The 20,341-nt window shown below is 43.9% G+C and overlaps 1 protein-coding gene across 5 annotated transcripts in view; it reads right to left on the reverse strand.

The window, feature by feature from the left end:
- The window catches only part of LMO1 (LIM domain only 1), a 64,895-nt gene extending 44,821 nt beyond the window's left edge, over positions 1-20,074 (reverse strand). Inside the window, exons 1-2 of one of the 5 annotated variants that reach the window (XM_068685243.1) lie at positions 7,791-7,945; positions 6,767-6,868 (exon numbers count right to left, since the gene is read on the reverse strand). In XM_068685243.1, the coding sequence (XP_068541344.1) occupies positions 6,767-6,791 (25 nt within the window). In that variant the 5' untranslated portion in view covers positions 6,792-6,868; positions 7,791-7,945. Of the gene's footprint in view, positions 1-6,766; positions 7,350-7,593; positions 7,725-7,790; positions 7,946-10,409; positions 10,801-20,043 lie in introns of those variants that run through there. The other 4 variants (XM_068685242.1, XM_068685245.1, XM_068685244.1 and 1 more) reach the window with 4 other exon arrangements.
- Between the last annotated feature and the right edge of the window lie 267 nt (positions 20,075-20,341).

Here is a 20,341-nt window from a genome sequence, read left to right on the forward strand (position 1 = left end):
TCTGCAGAAGTACATTTTGCAGAACAATTTCACACTGGTTGCTTAACCAAAAGATGCATAGCAAATTGACATCGCACCTTTCTGCTCTTCTGAGCGAGCCCAGCAGCGCCAGGAAAAGAGAGGAGGTGAGGAGAAAAGGGACACTTGGGAAGTGAGCTGCTGCTGTCTCCTCTCTTTCGAGTAGTGAGCAATTTGCATTATTTTTAGAGTCAGAGGAAAAAAAAAAAAAAAAAAGAGGTAAAGAAAATTTAGGGGAAGCAATGGCACATCAGCCAAAAACTTTACAAAAGAGAAACGGAATTGCATCCTTTAATATTGGATTCCAAAGTACTGGGAACTCTGCTGTTCTACGTCTGTTTTGAAAAAGATCATGATTCTCCTTTGAAAAGCTTCCAGAACTCCCTTCGAAAGAGTTGCACATGCAGGGAAAATGCCAAAACAAAACATTTTCACTAGCTGATCAATTTAAACAGCTGTGGTAAAGCTGCAGCCACTGGCACCATCATTAACAATTTAAAGCATGGCTGCTTTTGTCTTCCTTCCCAGTTACATTCTCATTATGCCTTCTTATTTATTAGAAACACAGTCCTCCGGAATACATTTCTATATCTCAGATCCATAATAAACCGAGTAGGAACATCCCTGGCTTCCACTCAAATGGATGTTTACATTGGCGAGAGGGTTAATTGTTTAATTCTGGTCCAAGTTCTCAGCAGTTCAGTCATGAATATGCAACAATCAACCACTTTTTCTTTAAGAAAAGCCAGAACTGTCAAAATCAATAGTTTAAAAAGAAGGCAAATATTACTTTCACTGCCCAAGTCACCCTTTCAGAGTTTGATTAGCATGCAAGGAACTCTGAACGCTGGAGAAAAGAACTCAGAAACGTTCAATGAAATTTAAAAACCCTCCACATTTGGACAACAGCCTCCATTATCTGCTTTGATGTGCGATGTATGAAGAAACTAGCTTGCAAGAACATTCACCGGAAAGGAGAGCTGAGCATCTGTTTGCACAGATAGCACCCAACATCGCTCTTGAAAAACTTAGGCTCGGGAGTCATCCTGTTGGAGAACAGAGAAAACACACGCACACACACTTACACACTGAGAATTAAAAAACAGTAGCTGCTGCAAATTGTTCTCAGACCATCTATAGGTTTAATTATGTTAATCTAGCAGGGAACAACTTTCATTTTACGTCGCCCCTCCCTCCACCCCCAAGTCTTCAGTGAATAGGCTCTACATTCACTGAATAAATCATTCCCTGGCAACAGTTATGCACATTATTGAAGTTGGGGGCAGTGATTTCTATACAGTTTAAAACAATGTCTATGTATTCTAAACGATGACAGTTCTGTCCAATTCTAAAAAGATATAGACCCATTAGAGTTTTATAGTTCAGCATTTAGCAGCATCTGCAGTGCCTTTTTTATTCTTACACCGCAGTGCTTAATGCTTGATGCCATTATTCTGATTTTGAATTGATTTCAAGTAAAATACCTTATTTGCCACATGAAAACTTTCATATTCTTTACTGAAGTAAGACTCCTCGCAGATGCAGTTGGTCATAATGCTAGAAGAACAGTTTGCCTTTAGCAGGGACATAATAGTTCATGCTAATGACAGCGAAGCAAAACTTTGAGCAGCAAGCACATTTACAGATAGAATAAAACTATTTCCAAACACAAAGCCTGAAAACCTTAAGAACGCCTCCAAATGAAATCAATTAATCCTCCAACCATGATAAATTTCTTAACCATTTAAGAAACGTATTTCAGACTCTGCTGTGACCCTTCATCACCAGACCTAATGGATTACTTTATTAATAATGCACTGCTCTTAAAAGGAATTTTTCCGAAGATTCTACCATAAGAGAGTATTTTCAGAATGGCTATGACAAACAGGCTGACATGTTCACGTTGTATCTATTAAAGATAATAAAATTTAACACTAACTCCAAAGAAGACAAATTATGTTCTTCTGCCAGGGTATCAAGCATCCTTTCTACTATATTAAACCAAAGTTATAATGCTACTAATTTCCAAGGACCAGTTTATTCTTTTGCCATATTATCCAGGCTGAAAACCATTCATATGCTGTTTTAACACTTGTTATGCCAACCAGATGACTAGCACATCTCACTGGCATCTGGGAATGAAGAATGATGACACCCTATAAAGATGCCTACCCAGATCTTTCAGCTATCTCATCTGAGAAAATACTAAAAATAGTTGATTGCCTGTCAGGAATATACCTCCACAATGCAGTTTGCTCATGTGAGGAATGCTAGCTCCTTTCACCCATCTTCTTCTCATAGAAGGAGCAACTAGTTTTCATTAAATAGAGATCTAGGTTTTCAGTGCTCCAACTACAGTATTTTTCATTTCTTGAGAAGGTTTATGCAATTACTTTACTATCTCACAGTTGTCTCATGCCTTGGTATTTGCCATTTCCATGTGCATGGGACTCCTGAGGGAAACCTACCTTGACTAACTCCAGCTCTGTACTTGTCAGCTTTGGAGAAACATTCCAAATTATTATTATTTTTTTTTTTTTTGGTCCTTTCTGGCAACTGAGTCTCACATGGTTTATTCCTCTGTCAAGTGTGCTCTGGTCTTATTCGGATTCCTGCTTCTACAACCTTCTCTCGCCTCTTGGTAAAAATATTAATCCACTGCGGTACATCTGAATCCCAAAACAACAGTCATAAACTAAGGATAGACTGAGCCCTGTAAAATTACACCAAGACCATGGTGTGTCAAGATCAAACCCTCAACAAACCAACAGGTAACCCAGCTAAACAGGGAAACACAGGGTCTTTGATGACATTTATCAGAAATTCTTTGAATAAGATGATATTTGGGAAGATGTTAAGTGTTTCTTTTTTTAAATGGGAAGCTAGGTAATGCTGGACCAAGGAGAAGATGGTAGGTAGATGGGAACATGACAGAAAAGAAAAAAGAAGGAAAAGACAGACCAGTTTCAGGAGTATTAGACAATAAAAATAAATAAATAAATCCATGTCACGTGCGTGGAGAAAAGCCACCCTGCCATTTCCTCTCCTCTTTCTTTACACAATTCTTCAGTAGGTTCATCGGAGAAAGGTACCTTAAAAAGAAAACTAAGAGGTACCAGCATCATGGAGAACTCTTCTTCTTACATGATACTATACTTCATTAGGCTTGTGGGCAACCTGTACGTGCTTTATTTTTGTGTATATAATGATTTTTTTTATCAACAGAAGCAGATTGTCAAGGCTTATCTCGCTGGAGGTATGTAACTCTCCAGATCCACCTACCAGGTGTAGGTACCCCCAAGCTGGCAGCGGACACTCATCCATGAAATCCACCCACAGCTCTGCTGCCCTGGCTAGGGCACTGTGGCACCATTCTTTTAACCGCACTTGTGGCCTGCCATTATACAATCAATTTCACTGCTTTTCTAATTCCAAATGCTGCTTTTCTTTCCTCCTGTGCAGGGTGAGATGGGCTCTTACACAACAGGGAACCCAACTGCTGCCACTAATCCAGTTTCAAATTACCTAATATTCATTGCCCTAAATACCTCCCATCAACCTAAGGCCCATTCTCCAACCCCAACACACACAACTACTGGGTGTCTATATTCTTCATTTCATTTTAAAAAATAATTTTAAAAAAATCCATAGCTTATCTTTTTTATTTCATTTTTAAATGGAAATAAGGCTTGTGTACCGGCACACTTTTAACACAGTCCTCCCACGTTATTTACTTGGCCTACTCTTGCGATCTATTTAATCAGAGTTCTGCTTTAAAACACAAAGGATCCATGATTTGGGGTGCTGCTGCCTGTGCAAACACTGGGACAAATATGCAGCTGATCAGGGCTTTTACAAGTGCACGTACACTCAATAATTTGGTTCGAGGATATGATGTCTAGTTAACACAGTACAAGTTAGCTAAAAGGAAACTTTCGCCCTCCCCACACATAACAAAGAACCGTGATTTCTATTAGTGCGTTTCATACCATACATGCTGATTACTAGGCTGTGCTTCATTGTTAGCAGAGATTACAGCTGGGATAAGCTGCAGCTTTTTCCTAATTGCTATTATGATGACTGAATTTTTGTTTTGTGTCAAGCATTATTCACACATTATACTCAAAAATTTGATCCCTCCATGATGCATTATTGATTCCATGCAGGCAATCACACTGCCGCCAATGTGAAGAATTAATTTGGGCTATTCTACTTGATTTGCATTGCTCCATCATAGCAGAACATAATTCTATAGGGAAACACAAATTGAAAAGGAAGATTTAACAAAATATGTAAAATGCGGCTGTTCTTTAGAAGAGATGAGTCCTGAAAGGGACGAAAAAAAAAACAAAAAACCCAAAGCCCAGCACAACACGTGTGGTCCAGTAAGAAATAAGGTCAGCCAGCCAAATTCATCTTAGTCAGAGGAAGGTTACAAGAGTAGCCTTATGCCTCTAATAAAGTAAACTAGCTTGCTTCAACTTATATTGCCAAAGAAAACAACTGAACACCTCTGAGAGCAACACTGCTTCAAAGCCTTTGAAACCCTGTTAGCTTCATTTGTTTTCCCAGCATAAGCAATACTCAACCACTTAGCGTGTCTTTTATCCACAGTCCAGTCAACTGCAAAGCTGAACTAGAAGATGTGTAACAGATGCTTCACATCTTTTTTTTTTTTTTTTAAATGGGTTCTACTCCGTTAACAAAGAAACTTAAGGGATCTCAACAGAAATCGAGATGGGGAATTTGCTCTATTTTTTCGACCTGAAGATTACCTCACAGATTTAGGATGCCAACTTCATTAGCGCAGAACCAATGCAGAAGTGCAGGAAAACTTACGCAGGGGTGCTGTGACCTCACGTTGCTCTATACTTAGTCAAAATTTGACTGGAATCTGTATAAGAGAGCACCCCAACAATGATGCATTTCTCCTTGGGATCAGATTTTAAAGGTGCAACATCTCTATGAGAAGTCCATTCACATTTTTTCATTGTCCCAAACACTTCACACCAGAATGAAACAAAAACTCATGTTCCATCCCAGAAACTAGACCCAAATTCTTTTCACATTAGTACACTAGATTGTTTTAGAAATCAAAAGGTGTCATGAGATAAAAGACCTCAAAATGCTAGATGCAAAGCATAGTATAGCAATCCCCCCGATTTTGGTGGGAGGCAAGGAAGGAAGAGAGGGGAGGAACTTCAGTACAAGACCCTCTGGTTAAAAGTAAGTGTATATCTGCTATTTCCAATGGTCAAGCCTTCTTTTCTGATTATCCCCCAGTACAGCTTTACTTTGGTTTTAAAATACCAGAAGACCGTTGCAGGCTGGGGAACAAAAATCATTTTGCTGCAACTTATTAACATAGGGCAGCTTTCAGTACCGTTCATAATGCCCAATTAGCACACAGAAAAGCAAGTGACTTTGAATTACAAGTTTTCTTTTTCCTCACATACTTTTAAAAGTAATGTACATATTCAAGTAAAATCAATCCTACTGTCAAAATGGTCCATTTCCATTTTGTCCAAGCACATCAGATCCCTTTGAATAGTTGTTTCTATCTGCAGCCTTGGAAGCATTCAGTAATTTCTTACACTTCCAATAGCAACTGTTAATAACTTAAAAAAAAATAAAATAAAATCATCGAATCCAGCGACACACCTCTTACACAGCACTTCACCCACCTATAAAGGTGAAATGAAGCAATGAGGTAGTAGCTACAAGTGTGCGCTAGGCGCTCAGATGTAGCTCTCTCTTTCGCTACACACGGCGCCAAGGTGGAGGTCTTTGGTAAGAGGCAGTGCCATTGACTGAAGTCCATCTGGACGAGTGCAGATTTCCACTCTGCCCCTATTTTAATCTTTTCTCTCAGGGTACAAGCTATGAGGGGAGTACTGAGCCCCAAAGCAGCCCTCAGGAAAGACCTCATTAAGAAGTTGTGATTAGACTTACCGCATCCATCCTAGAAACTACTCGTGACCTAACGGTTCGGTTGCACGCCCTGGTAGGCAACGTGCACAAGACAGCACCAGGTTGTTCTAACTCATCGCTAACACCACCTACTGTTCTTTACACCAGTTTCTTTACCCTTAGTCATCCTCAACAAGGACTAGTGGACTTTAAAAAAAAAAAAAAAACCTACATGGGAAGTCCTAAAATAAGTTCTATTTCAGCTTCACTCATTAAATTACCTCCCAGGTGAACCTCCACTTCTGCCATTGAGAGAAGGGAGTACACTCTTAGAATAAGCCAGCGCTCTTTTTGCCAGAGCAGCTTATTAGCTTATTGTCATTATGTTTATGGCTACGAAGGAAAGCTGCGAGAAATAGATATTAAAGGCGTGCATTAAAGAGACCCAAATGACATGCAATGGGAAGGAAGCATCTCAAAATTAGATTTACAATAAAAGCTGTTAAAATAAATGGGCTAAAATGGGGATATGAGAGTAAGTCGTAGAACGAAAAATATAAACAGATATAAGAAACCAAAATCAAGCCGGTTTCGCTCTCTCCTTCAGCAAACAGAGCCTGGGGTAAAGCCTTCTGGACTGGTTCGATCATGCCAGAGAAGAGATTAAAAAAATAAATTAAGAGCAAGCATGCTTTTCTCAACACAAGGGAAAATATCCGAGCTGAAGGCAGAGCACTCCGACACGCACAGCGCGCATCTGTTTCCGAACTATTTATTTACCCATTCGCAGCACCCAGAAGCCACCAAGCAGAGGCTTGCACAACCTCAGCCCACCTACCGTCCTCCTTGTCCAGCACCATCATCTCGGCAGCCAGGAAGGGTCCGGGGACAGATGCTTCTTCTCCGGCAGCCTCCGCTCAGGGGAGGAGAGAACAAGTCTCTGGGAACACAAATGAGCTACGGTACAGCTGATCGTCCTTTAGCAGCAAGTGAGCTCTAATTACCCAGTTGTCCAGCTTTTAACCTAGATTGCACTCAGTTAGAATTACACTCGGAAATAAAGCACTTTGCAGGTACAAAAGTAGGTGAGCCCGCTTTTGTGCCGCACGATCGCGAGGAACCAAAACTGCAATTTAGGAAGAGGGGGGGGGATCGGAGCCGTCTCCTCGCCTCTCGCCGTCTAAACGGCTCAATTTACGCAGCATAATCTATTTCCCCGTTAATTGCCTTTGAGAGCTCGCAGCCCCGGCTGGCGCGGCTCCCCAGCCTCCAGCCTGCCCGAGCTTTTCCCCCCAGCTCCTCTCGGACCCCACGCGGGGAAGGAGGCTCGGGGGGGGCTCAGCAAGGCGAACCCGCACCCTCCGGCCGCTGCCTCCGCCTCCCGGCCCCCGAGCCCCGCCGCAGCTCTCCCGGCTCGGCTCGGCACGGCTCGGCTCGGCAGCACCACCTGCCGCCCGCCCGGCCCCGGCCAGCCCCGGCGGGGGTCCGCCGGCAAACTTCGGGGCCCCGGGGGTATACGACCCCTGTCGCGACACGCGGAGGTGCCGACAGCCCGGCTCGGCCCCGCTTCCCAGCGCAGCGCCCACCCCGGGGGGGCCGCGCCGTGCGCCCCAAGCGGCGCAGCTCCGAGCTGGGACCGTGCGGCCGCTCCCTCTGCCCCCTCACCCGAGGAAAAGCTCCTTTCCTGCTCCTTTCCTGCTCCTTTCCTGCCTCCCCTTCGCAGCCGATCCGAAGCCTGATAGCGGGCTCCGGCTGTATATCCCTACTGCCGGGTTTTAATTAGATTCCTTATCCCCAGCTGAAGTGGCTTTTCCTTCGCCCTTCATTCAGGAGGCTTAATGCCAGCAGTCCTCGAAACGTACCTGATGTTAAAGCTGTCGTGTTACGCGGAGCCGCTCTCAGCCAGCACTCGGAACAACTCCTGCTCCCCGCTGATGCCAGTTTGCAAGTGTTCAATAAGTATTTTAGCGTGAGCGCAGCCACCCCAGGTAATCACTTCAAGTAGTATCGCCACCCGAAAAGGAGAAGGACCTCACCCACAGGTTAAAGTCTAAGAGTTAAAAGCATCAGTGCAAAAACTAAGGAGAACGCAGGCTCTTCACCACGTGAAGCATTTTAATACCTCTAATATACTACTGGCCCCCCTTAGGAAACGATGACTTCAGAAGTGTTTCATCATTCTGTTTGCGTACTTTTCAATCCCATCGCCTTCAAAACGGGCAGACTTACCCCCAAATATATGGTACATTTAAACTATCTGGTAACTGCAAGAAAGGCAGATTTTTGATAAAGTTAGCCACCGCCTACTACAGGCTTAACGCACTTATAAGAACCAATATACACGTTATTTCTTCGCTGCTTCATAATGCCACAGAAGCTGGATCACCCCCTCTACAAATGGGTATTTTTAAGCGCTTTATCTGCTTACTCATTTCACACACCAACAATAAAAAAAAGTTTTCTAACCCCCAACACATTTGTACAGCAATTAAAGTCAACTACAATTAACACAAGCTGTCAGAATTAATCACGATACCTCATGTCAGTTTACTTTTTTAAGCAGAAATCTGGGCTTTGCAATCAAAACATTTATGTATTTGAGAAATATCTTAACTCATTATCCTGAAATTCATAAATGCGCTGCGCAGTGTGTAGGTTGGCTTGCCCACAGCAAAGCCGGCAGTGATTTACACAGGAGAGCCGACTAAAACGCAAGCCTTGGGGAAGTTTTTCCCTCTCTACTTTCCTCTTTTTTCCTCCACCTCTCTCCTCACAGCCTGTAATGTTCATTTTGGGACGCTATTTGCCAAACTTCCACTGTAAAGCTGTATTTTCTAATACCAAGCCACTCCGCATCCGTCAAGTTACATTATGTCACTTCGAACACACGAGAAGATGTTACCTCCTGACATAACTTGACATGATGCCATAACACATCAAGTCAAAAACATGATTATTGCTGTTATTTTTTCAGTCTGCCCCCTCCATCATCAATGATATCTGGAAAGGCCACAGCAAAGTGTTACAGCATCTCTATTACTTCTCTTGGCACCGAGGTGAGCGTTTGCCAAGGAAGGTTTCCACTCACAAAGCCCTATAGCGGTTACTAGGGCCCATGGGTGACATGGGTGTCGCACTAGGGCCAGCACGGCCCCAGAAGCACTGCTACAACCCAGCCCCAGAGGCTGGCCAAGCGGGCAGCCGCCTTCGAGGCCATGGCATGCCAAGCAGCCCAAGGAGCACGTTGCAACCTCTACCTGCAAGGCAGTGAGCGTCCTCCTTGCGATGCGCCAGGATGGCTGGGGGTAGAAAGTGTCTCTGATATTCTGCCTTCTCCATAGTGTAACAGCTATGAACACCCTCAGTGCTGGAGGAGACCTCAAAAGAAACCCCAACAACAACAACAAAAAAAAGAAAACACAGCAAACTCTCTTAAAATCAAGGGGAGAATCGGATACTCGCCACAACATCATAATTTTTAGATGGTGGAGAGCAGGCTGGTCTCTGACAAAAAAAAAAATAAAAATAGAGCCAGTTATAGGAGGCAAACAGACCCACTTGTATTAACAAGCTCATTCAACCTTGATTTTAAAAGGAATTGGGTTTAGTTAGCAAAAGCTTCCATTTTAGCCCATTTGCAACCTACGCAGGTCCAGCATCCCCTTTTAACACTCACAGATGAGCGGGCAAGCGGAGCCCCTTTGAATCAGGCAGCTGGAAACGTATGAAGGTAAAGTGAGCTCTTCATATGAAGAGTTTCTTCCCGCAATCTCACCTCCTGTCCCCAATTTCTCCAGCGCACTTTTAGAAGGGAGCACGATCGCCCCTCGAGCGTAACCGCTCCCCCCAGCACAGGTTCCCGCGGTGTGTCACCCCCAGCTCCCCTCCCCTTTCTCCCCAGGGGTTTGCTCCCTGCTTCGCTCCTTTCCGAGCGCACCGCCCCCCCCCCTTTAGCCCTACTATCCCCCCACCGTCCCCTCGTACGCAGCCCCTCCTGGGGCTCCTGGAAGGGGCCGCCGAGCCCTGCTTGGGCAACCAGCGGCTCTGCTCTCGGTCGCCAATACCACCAGCCCCGAGCCCCTCGGGTGTGACGAGCACGCCTGTGGTGCCCAGCGGATCCCCGACCCCTTGCTAAGAGGCCGCTCCGTGGCCCACGGCTCCCCCAGCCCCCCCGGGACCGCGCAGCCCCGTCGGGGCAGGTGCGGGCTGGCGAGCGGGCTCTGCCGGCAAGCGGCCGGGACTAGGGCACCCATGGGTTCATACTGCTAAAAGGCATCCGCGGAGACGCCGAGAGCCCGTCCAACAGCCCAGCATCGCGCCGCTTCGGAGGGGAGGCTGAGGCTGAGGATGAGGATGGGGACCGGGACCGGGGCAAGCAGCGCAGGGAGCGCCTCCCGCCCCCCCAGTCCCGAGCGGGACCCCCCGAAGTTCCCTGGCAAAAGGGGCCGCGGGGCTCCCCCCGCCTGCCACCGGCCACCTACCGTCCTCCTTGTCCAGCACCATCGTCCCGGGCGCCGGGGGCGGCCGCCGCCGCCTCTCGGGCTCGCTGCGGGGCGGCTCCGGGAAGGCTGCCGGGAGCCTTAGGGCCGGCGGAGCGCCGGGCTGCTGCTGCTGCTGCTGCTGCCTCGGCCCCGGCCCCGACCCCAGCCCCGGGCGCCAGCCCAGGTGCGGGAGCGGCGCGGGGGGGGGTGCCGGGGGTGCCGCCGGCCCCGCTCGCTGCCACCCGCTGGGGCAGGGACGGTCCCGGCGCGGTGGCGTGCGGCGGATCGCGACCTTCCTCGTCCCCCCCCCCCCGCCCCTCAACCTCGCTGGCGCTCCTGCGAGAGCTTTCCCGGCGTCTAAAGTGCTTTTCTCTTGATTTCGCTCTAAATCTAAAATTATATTCAAAGGAAGGGGGGCGGGAGGGAGGAAAGCTGCGAACCTATCACCGAAAGCAAAGGCACTTGCCGCCTGCCTCTCTCGCTCGCTCGCTCTCTCTCTCTCAATTTATGTGCTTTGCACTCTCTCCTGCTGCTGAATAAATGCACACATTTCCCAGGGACCCTCAGATTCCCCTGTTAATTAAATCAATTCATTATGCTCAGATCTGATTAGCAGCCCCTTCCCCCCCTCTTTGAATCAATTATTCAATACACAAACATAATTGCCTGTGCCAGAGGTGTCTAAGTATTAGCTTATTTAACTCCAAGGACACTAATTACCCCTAGGGCAAGGGAACTTTTCTCATTAATTCTGACAAAACACAAAAGCACAGTTAAAGTGTGTGTGTATATACGTGTGAGAGAGAGAAAATGGGGGAGCGCACAGCCGAGGAAGGGAGGCATTACTCTAACACACGTGTTACTGTATAACTAAGCTCAATTTTCTGTCTACCTTTTGCATTAGGTTATTCCCCACAAGTCCCCTTCGCTGAGCTCCCCCCAACCTTCTTCCCTTCTTCCCCCTTTCTTTTTTTTTTTTTTTTAAGCGAGGAACAGATCTGCATTGCAATGGTGGCAGTTGTGGAATGAAAGCGCTTGCAATCAAACACGAAAAGCAAAAAGTATACAGGACCGATGGGGAGCAAAGCAGGATTTGCAAATAGTTTTGTTTATCAAAGCAGAAAACTGTGTGGCAGACAATCTTCTGTACTTTAAAAACCCGTGAAAGAAATGGCCCTCTGAAGCAGCCGGTAAGATGATACATAATCTAGTATGTACTGGGAACAGTTCTGAATTGTTTACCATTTGAATTAATGTCAGTGCCCACTATTAATGTACTTGCTTCCTACATTTACCATAATGGGCTTGATTTCCATTAGCTGAAGCTGCAACGCTAAAAAGAGCATCAGGCAAGACTGATGCAAACTGAGATCGACCATCATCGTAGCATCTGAGACGCATGACTTCTGGCTTGCCTGTTACCCAAATTTTACCTCTGCGTGAACCTCCTTTAAATAAGAAAAAAAAATATTAAAAAAAGGAAAGAAAATGGAGTTGTAATTGATTCCCCCAAATTAGGTTTTTACTTTCTAAAGACCTGTATTGTTCATGTCCTCAATGTGCACAGAAGTATTGAAGATTTTCTTTTTGTTTCCTTAGGCAATGCATGAGCTGATCCATTAATCCTTTTGGCTTTATATATCAGGAAACTAATATTAGCTCAGCTCATCTATTAGGTTTTATTTAGGCCCCCCCATGTTGCCTTTAGTTATACTTTTGTTCAGACCGGTTCTCCTTGAGGTGAAACAGACAAGTTTTGGTAGATATCAGGGCAGAAAATGGTGCGAGTCACCTCATGGGAACCTTCCCCTGCCCAGTTCCCCATCATCACGTTCCCCCATGTCAGGAAAGCCATGAGAAAACTTGATCGGTTGGCAACACTACCTGCTGGCCTTGGCACACACCTTGTCCACACCGCTAAAAGCCAAGCAGGGGAGGCTGGGGGAGCCAACACAAAGACCTCCTCTTCTCCCCCAACCAAAAAAACACCGCCAAGCCTGCTTGGCAACAAATGTACTGAGTTACATTCATTTGCAAGCATAAATATGTTTGGGAACGTAAAGTTGTGTTTCATTAGTGCACTATAAATTGTATGTACATGTGTAAGGATAAAAATGCCTTCAACTTTGTAACGCAACAAACCCCGTTAATTCTCTGGTCATTAATTTCCAGTGTAGGGCACACACTGCACCCACAGGAACTTGGCCTGTCTACCTCGATGAAGCTTTTTTTTTGCCTCCTGAAAGAACCCAGCAGCACTTGAAAAATACTAGCCCTGGAGAGCATCGTGCATTGACACCTTCCTGAATGTAATCTCGGTCCTCGAGTCTATCCCTTTTCTCACCATGGCCAGGGAGAGTTTTGGGTGCAGAGCCAGAATCTCAGGGTCTTAGCATGCAACCGCTAAGGCTCGTTCTGAGTTTGCTACAGGGGTGATGCGGTTTCATCTAAACCCAGACTTACTGAGTAGCAGGCATTTGTCTGCATGCACTGAAGCTCAAGGTCACTGTTGGGATGCCAAGGGTGAAACAGGAAGAAACTGAAGAAACAGATGTTGACTTCGGTACCATTCTTAAGAAGTGTTGTTCACACTTGAGTTGAGAGAGATGTGGTCACTGGAGATGAAAGAGGTGGAGGGAAAAAGCAAGAGGCAAATTTGCACATGTGCATGCGCATGAGGGAGCGTGACACAAGGGGAGGAAAATAATGCAGAAATCCACAAAACCTAAAACGTCCAATTCCCAAACAAGCGCTCTGCAGTTTGCTGTAATCCTACTGTTACAGTTACATGGATGTGGGGGTTTACAGCCTTAATAAGGTCAACCCCAGTGTAAAGGTCCCACTTTAGGTAAATGCCGTTTACAGTGTGGAGAAGCATTGTTCTGCATGGTTTTCAATTATATCTGTTCAGCGAGTCATTTCAGAGAAGCGAGCAAGTCTGAGTAATTTCTGAACCTCCTTCACCCAGCAGAATGTAAATGCCACACAAAGAATTTTACCACACGCGTTCGGTGGTACCCTGGCACTACAGAGGAGCAGCAAGTTCACTCCTTCCTAAAGCACACACACGTGCAACGGGTGCCAGGGGGAGCAAGGCTGGCACAGCCCTGACAGAGGCCAGCGCTGGAACTGGGAACAAGCCTCGGTCGCGAGCCCCCAGCCTCTAGACCAGTTTATCATTAACATTCCCCGTTGTTCGCTCCTTTCCAGTGCCTTACACATGCTCTGCTTAAGCAACATTGAGAAGTCATCGTGCTCAATACTGCAGAAACTACAGATAAAAGAGACCAGCTGTGCTCCACCCAGGAAAGCCTCTGGTCTAATACTAACTCCTGCTACTCCTGCTACGGGAGGGAAGGGTGGCAGGAATAAAAGCACCTGTGTGCTGCAGCAAGGAGCAGGACTCAGACCTCTGGCTCTTCCTTCACTGGCTGCTCTTACTTTTCTTTTGCTGGTCTTGAGCACAAGCAAGACAAATTGAAGTTTCTTAAGAACAACGTGAGGTTCTTATTAAATTGCAAAGGAAGCCTGCAGTATACTTAAGTCAAGCCTTTAGCAGACCCGTGAGGTTTCATATTATCCTATGCTTGAATGAGGCAGATGACTGGAGCAAAAACCAGCTAATGACATAAAAGCATTCTTCTACTTTCAGTCTCTCTTAATTAAGGAGTTGGTTAATGTTTCAGTGTTGGGAATTATAAAGCTTCATCAGGGAGGGTTTTTTTTTTTTTTTTTTATCTTTCAGCTGACAGGAGAAAGAAAAATCAAAAACAAAAAAAAAAAATGAAAAGAGGAGGTGATTAAGTCACGCACCAGTCAGAACCCAACACTGAAGGCAGGATCAGGCCATAGCAAAGACCACTGCCATGTATGGTGAACTTAGCAGCTATTTCTAAAGTCAGATTTATGAGCAGATGAGAGTTTTGTCCGCCAGTTTAGACACATGAGTTTTATTTCTTGAAATCACCCAAATAACCAAGACAATTTGCACGGCTCTATACTAAATTAGCTACAAAAGATCTCCCCTTTATGTTACTACCCATTTCAAAACCACTTGCACCTAGCTTGATAGTGTCAGAAGAGACTGACCACAGGCTTGACCTTATACTGCAATTCAACAATCCTGTGAAGGAGGAAAATCACAAGTGCTCTGAAAAGTTATGTTCACAGAGAACATGGGCTGCAGTTCAAAAGACCACTTAAATATAAACCTGAGATCTACAGACCTCAGTTATATCTAAACTCCTGCTTGATCTACTTAACGTCTCCACACATACATTGTAAAAATAAGACTCAATTTTGTTACTGTTTTGCATGAAATTAATGTTAATTTTTTTTTTTCTGTAAATACAGGCTATTTAAAATAAAATAGTTTGTTCAAAATACAGCAATTCCTTTGATAGAGTAAAAATGGCAAAGCTTCAAAAATGCTACCTCTAGAGAATGAGCTCTCTACCACTGTGATATAAGGCTGACACTTTAAGCCATTAGGCTTTACAACCTGTAGAGATCTTCTAGACAAATTTACAGCTAATAAATTACTTATTCAGAAGTTTTGCTTCTGCTCTCTGTAGCACAAAGTTAAAAAGAAAAATATATTTTTTTTCAAAAATAAAAGACCACCTAAATCCTTGGTCTGCTTCTTGGTTTATAGGAAGTTTACTATGCAAAACCTGCTTCCCCAGCACAGCTTGGTTGCAATGAACTCCACAAAGTTTCTTTCTACAGAAGAAACTGTCATCAGAAAGGTTTCTTGAGTATTAAATATTGGAGGATCACGTTGGGTGTTGCATTTTGGTGTTTCCTCAGTACCCATAGGTTTTGTGGAGAAGGACAAGCTTATGAGCCAGGGAAATGGCTTTAGAAGAGGCCCAAATTATGAGCTAGGACCAGCTGGCTCCAGGAAAAGCACTCTTAGAGGAGACTCATCTTTTCCATGAGAAGCCTCCGTTGTCCTCCTAGTTCTTGAAACTTTCCCAGGCTCAAGAGAGACGTGTTCTTCTGTCTGCATGGTGAATCAGTCTTTGATGGTGATGCAAAATTTCAATTCATACTCAAGTCAAGCAGGAGTTCAGTATTGTACCTTTAGCCCAACCTCTCTGAGCAACTCCACACATGGACTTTGACTCTGCCACCTCTTCACACAGTAGTCTCTGAGCAGTTTCCAGAGTCTTTAATGTACATGAAAAGAGATCCTAAAAAAAAAAACAAAACAAACACACACACACACACAAAAAAAAAAACACCTATGGTGCTTGTATAATGTCTCTCACTTTCATCGGGACTGATAATCTTAACTGAAGAATGTCGTTCTCTACTTTAAAGTTCATTGCTACTGCAATATTTTCTTGTATATAGCCCTGTCTTCTACTCCTCACCTCAGAGGGTGTGGTAGGTACACCTGAAAGACAAATCCAGTATGCAGACATTTGCCTCGGTTGTTTTATGGAGGAATCCAGTGAGACAGCATCTGGTTCTGGAGTGACACATGGAGCTCATGGGCTTGTTGCCACATCCACTGTTGTGATCAGAGCTTATTGCTCCCAGCCTGATGTCAAGCAGAGACTAATCAAATGTGAGATGGGTGAACAGAGGCAGAGCCATGGAGCTGGCAGCTTCTGAATCTGTTGCTTTTGGTTCTTCCTTATACCGCAGCAGCACGCGAGGTTCCAGTTGCTGATACATTTTTTTCCTCATTGACTTGCTACTGAAGAGACTAGGCAAAATTAACACAGTAGTCAGAGGTGGAAAGCCATTAACTGAAAAGATATAATGCAAGATCTAATGCAATGTCAGGCTTATGTTGCTTTGTGGCGACACTCTAAGACGCTGCCAATGTCCCCCATGTTCTGTGACTCCTTCTGTGTCTGCTTGGCATGGTGACACTTACCAGATCTTCATAACGTCATTCCAACAACATATCAATTAAAAAAGGTTGATTCCATAGGAAAACAGTTACTTGCTCAGTAGCGGTAGGTGCACACAAAGGACACCGCATGACTGTTGAACGCTCAGCCGAGGAATTCCAGCTATTCCCGTATCCCACAGCCAGAGGAGGGACTGTTGCACTGGACCGTGTTTCGCACATGCTTTCATCAGTGTCCAGTTTGGTCTGAAGCTAAGGGTAATAATCTTCTTGATCCATTAAAGAGCAAGAGGAGAAAACACACCCACAAACCATAGAGTACTATTTTACTTTTTTTTTTTTTTAATTTTTATTTTTTAAAGGAAGAAATAAAGAAATCTATCCTGGGGAATCACACAATTTCTCCAAAGGCAGAAACAAATTCAACACAGGTGAAAGCTACTGGAGATCTTCTGATAAAAGTAGGCAGGTGGAGGCTCTAATGAAGGCATACACTATAGTACACATCTTGCCAATGTTTCTTAATGAATAATACGTGCACTCAGATGAGAGTAATATTGATTGAGGTCTGCAGGGAAAGTTCTCTAAGAAAAAAAATATTCTAGGAGCAGAGTCCTTTTTGGAAGATTCTGCTCTTTTCCTGCTGCAACCTTTCCCCTCCCCTCTCTTTGTGCTACCCAAAGCAGCTGACAGCCAAAAAATGAAAAGCCTGCCCTGCATCTAATGTATCTATCAGATCCAGAAAGAAATTTATATACCGGTACTAAGAATGGCTGCACCATTCTCCTTAGCTGGTAGAGGGCACAGCAGTGTGTAATTAGGACTGGATTACTTTACTCAGAACTGGAGCAGAGAGCAGATGTCATGCATTAATATTGGCATTTGATTCCAGACACTTTCTCTGCCATGTTTGCAAAAACAATTTGCCTTCCTATCTTGGATCTTGCCTTGCATTTACTCTTTGATTGCTGTAACGCAAACAAAAAGCCACCAATGGCAACATGAATGTAGGACAGGCCTGTACAGACTGCGTAGAATTTGTGTTTTAATTCCTAACGTTAAAAAAATAATAATTTTCTGATCATATTGATTAGATTAATATAGCTGATATGTTCCACTAAATGCCAGCTCAGACAAAAGAGGTCATGACATTATAAAGCATTTGTTAACATAAGCCAACAGGAAAGAAAAACATACCTTATTCCAAACTAATGTTATCAGATATTATCTATAGTACATATGAGATACATCTCCCTTTTCAAACAGGGACAACCTTCCCCCCCCCCCCCCCCACCTGTTTTTTTATACAGGGGACTTCAGTTTTGATTCTACTCCAGTTCAACATTTCGTATACAGAAACCTTCCAGAAGGCCTCGAACTGAATTTCATGCTGTTAAAAAATACTGGCCCGAATTCTGAACTGCAGCCAGCTTCCATTTGATAGCAGCTTTATGACTGCAGCTGGGTTCTGGAGGTTTCTAAGGAGTAAAAGATGATCTGCCTTCATTTAGGAGAATCCAGGGTGTGATTGCAATGTTTTTTTTTTTTTTTTAAAAAAAAAAAAAAAAAAAAAAAAAAAGGAGGTTGAGAAGAACGGGAAAAAAAATAGATTGCATTAACAGGGCCACAATGAAGAGACAGGATGATCTTGAGCTTGTGGACCACAGAGTCCCCATGAAATATTTCCCCTTTTTTCACTGTACGCAATGGTGGCAACTCCCCTAGTCCTAAAGAAGGGTTGTACATTGGATAGCTTAACAAAATGACTAATTACCTCAACAAATCAGGAAAAGACTACTGAAACCAGGCAGACAGACCATTCAGTACCAGTAAGTGTAAAAACTGCTATCCTAAAACAAGAAAACAACTGGAGTAAAATGGTAGCAGTTACCACAGTTCACTTTAAGCAGGTGAGAAACTCAGTCTCGAAGCTACAAAGATAACTACAGAAATTATATCATTCTCTCAGTGAGAGCTAGAAAAGCTTCTTGACTCACAGGGAGGTCAATAAGTGAGAGCCCAGTGGATCATTTGTTGCGTTTTTAATGCTTCATGGCTCAGGGTCAGTCAGAAATCCCTATCTTAAGGTCATGGTTAGGGCAGTCTGGAAAACAATCTTGTTTCTTTTCTGTTACTGGCAAGGCCTTGCTAGGCTCTGCTATTTCTCTCTCTCATAGCAAACCATTACAGCCTACTCCTCTGAATTTAACTGTGGTTAAATTCACCCTAGGCACTGACATGCAGCTTCTCGGGGATCGCAGTAGCCTGGAGGACCTTCTCTGTAGCTCTCCATAGCATTACAACGCAAGGCAACAAACACCCAAACAGAGCTAACACTGGGCAGCATTCAGGGGAGTAAAATTCCTTACAGTGCCCATTGATAAGTCAGCACTAATATTTATTTTTAGCTTTTTTTTTAAAAATAGCATCAGTGAGACAGAATGAGGAGCATGGACAGCAGCAAACCTACCTGTGAAGTAAGCACTGAGCTCCATTTCTACTGCTCTAGCCCCTTGCCACTGCAGCAGTGTGGCTACACTTGACACATGGGGAAGCAGTGATAATCATCTATCTCATAACCTGCTTAGGAGACAGTCTGACTTTGAAGAAGCTGGAAAGTACAGTTCAGAGGGCCTGCTAATGACTACATCTGTTTTAAATAGACATATTTTGACTACAGCTTCCATACCAGTCACTGGAGTCAAGCGATCACTTAAAAAGGCTGAGATACAACTCTGCAGTATTTTACAATGGATTTAATAGCTAAGCCTTAAAAGAAAAAATACTGCCATCCAAACACACAGCACAGGCCTTTAATGAACACCACTCACCGCTTAAATGTGAATTCACACTACAACACTCTTGCAAATGATCTATAATGCCTTACATTGCTAGTATATCAAATTTGCATAAATATCCCTCAAATATTTATAAACCAATAGATATAAGCATGCATTTACAGGTGAATATCAGAAGTGCATTACACACACAGTTCTTACACACTAATTAATTCAAATAATCACATTTTGCCTTATTAAACATTATGTGGATAAAATATAGCTTGCCATCAATTCGAAGCACTAAAATACTGTTAGAAAGGAACAGCACTGCCAAAAAAAGCAAGAGAGAGAACGTGCACATACAAGAACACTTTACTGAACTGCAGCTATAAGATCTAATGCCATGGAATGACTAACAATAATGTATATATTACTTTTAAACAAGCGAGCAATTTTGGATAACTTTCCACTTCTTTGTCTGGTACTTCAGTTTCAGCCTAGCGAGCTATAACTGTGCAACATAAGCAGAAAGCAGCAAAAGAGCCTGCTAACCTGCTTGCACATTTTAAAAAAGGTCTCCTCAGAAGCAAGGATAATTCCTTATTTCCTCCAGCTGCTTATTTACTGGTGCTTTCCTGCCCTCATTTAATTAGAGCTAAAAAAACAACAGTAACAACTGTCTCTAATAGTTTTTTCAAAACTCTTTCCCACTAACAATCCCTTTGCTTATCAAGAGGTACTAAGAAGCACTGAGGACAGCTGTGTAGTTGGGAACAAATTTCTAAGTCAGCCCCCCATTAAAGCTTTTATGCACCTAAGAAGTCTAGCCCTGCCTGAAAGACGGTGATTAAAGTTTTTAAAGAGTACAGAGATTTTACAGAGAGTAGTACGATGCTCAGGACCAATTAAATGTCATCTTAAGTACTTAACTGAAGCATTTTTTATATACCAGGAATCAGTTAAGTGGAAGGTGCCAAATTAAACTTACATTTTAATTTTGCCATTGAGTTAATCTCAAGAGATTATGCATCGTATTTCAAGAATGATTTGAGAAAGCTTTCAGTAGAACAGTCTCCATTAAGTTGGCTTCAGAAGCACTGCAGAAGTCTGTAAAAAGAAAACACACAAGGGAAATTCAGCATACTCAAAAGCAAATAAGTGCAAATAACAACAACGACGACGACGAAGTGTTGCAATTAAGACCAAAAAATGCAGGTGGCATCACATGAGGGGGTCTCAGCCAAGAGAGTATCAGTCTGTACAAGGACATTACGTGAGTTTGTTCT

The sequence above is a fragment of the Anas acuta genome, chromosome 5 (genome assembly GCF_963932015.1).
Source record: "Anas acuta chromosome 5, bAnaAcu1.1, whole genome shotgun sequence".
Taxonomy (NCBI): Eukaryota; Metazoa; Chordata; class Aves; order Anseriformes; family Anatidae; genus Anas; species Anas acuta.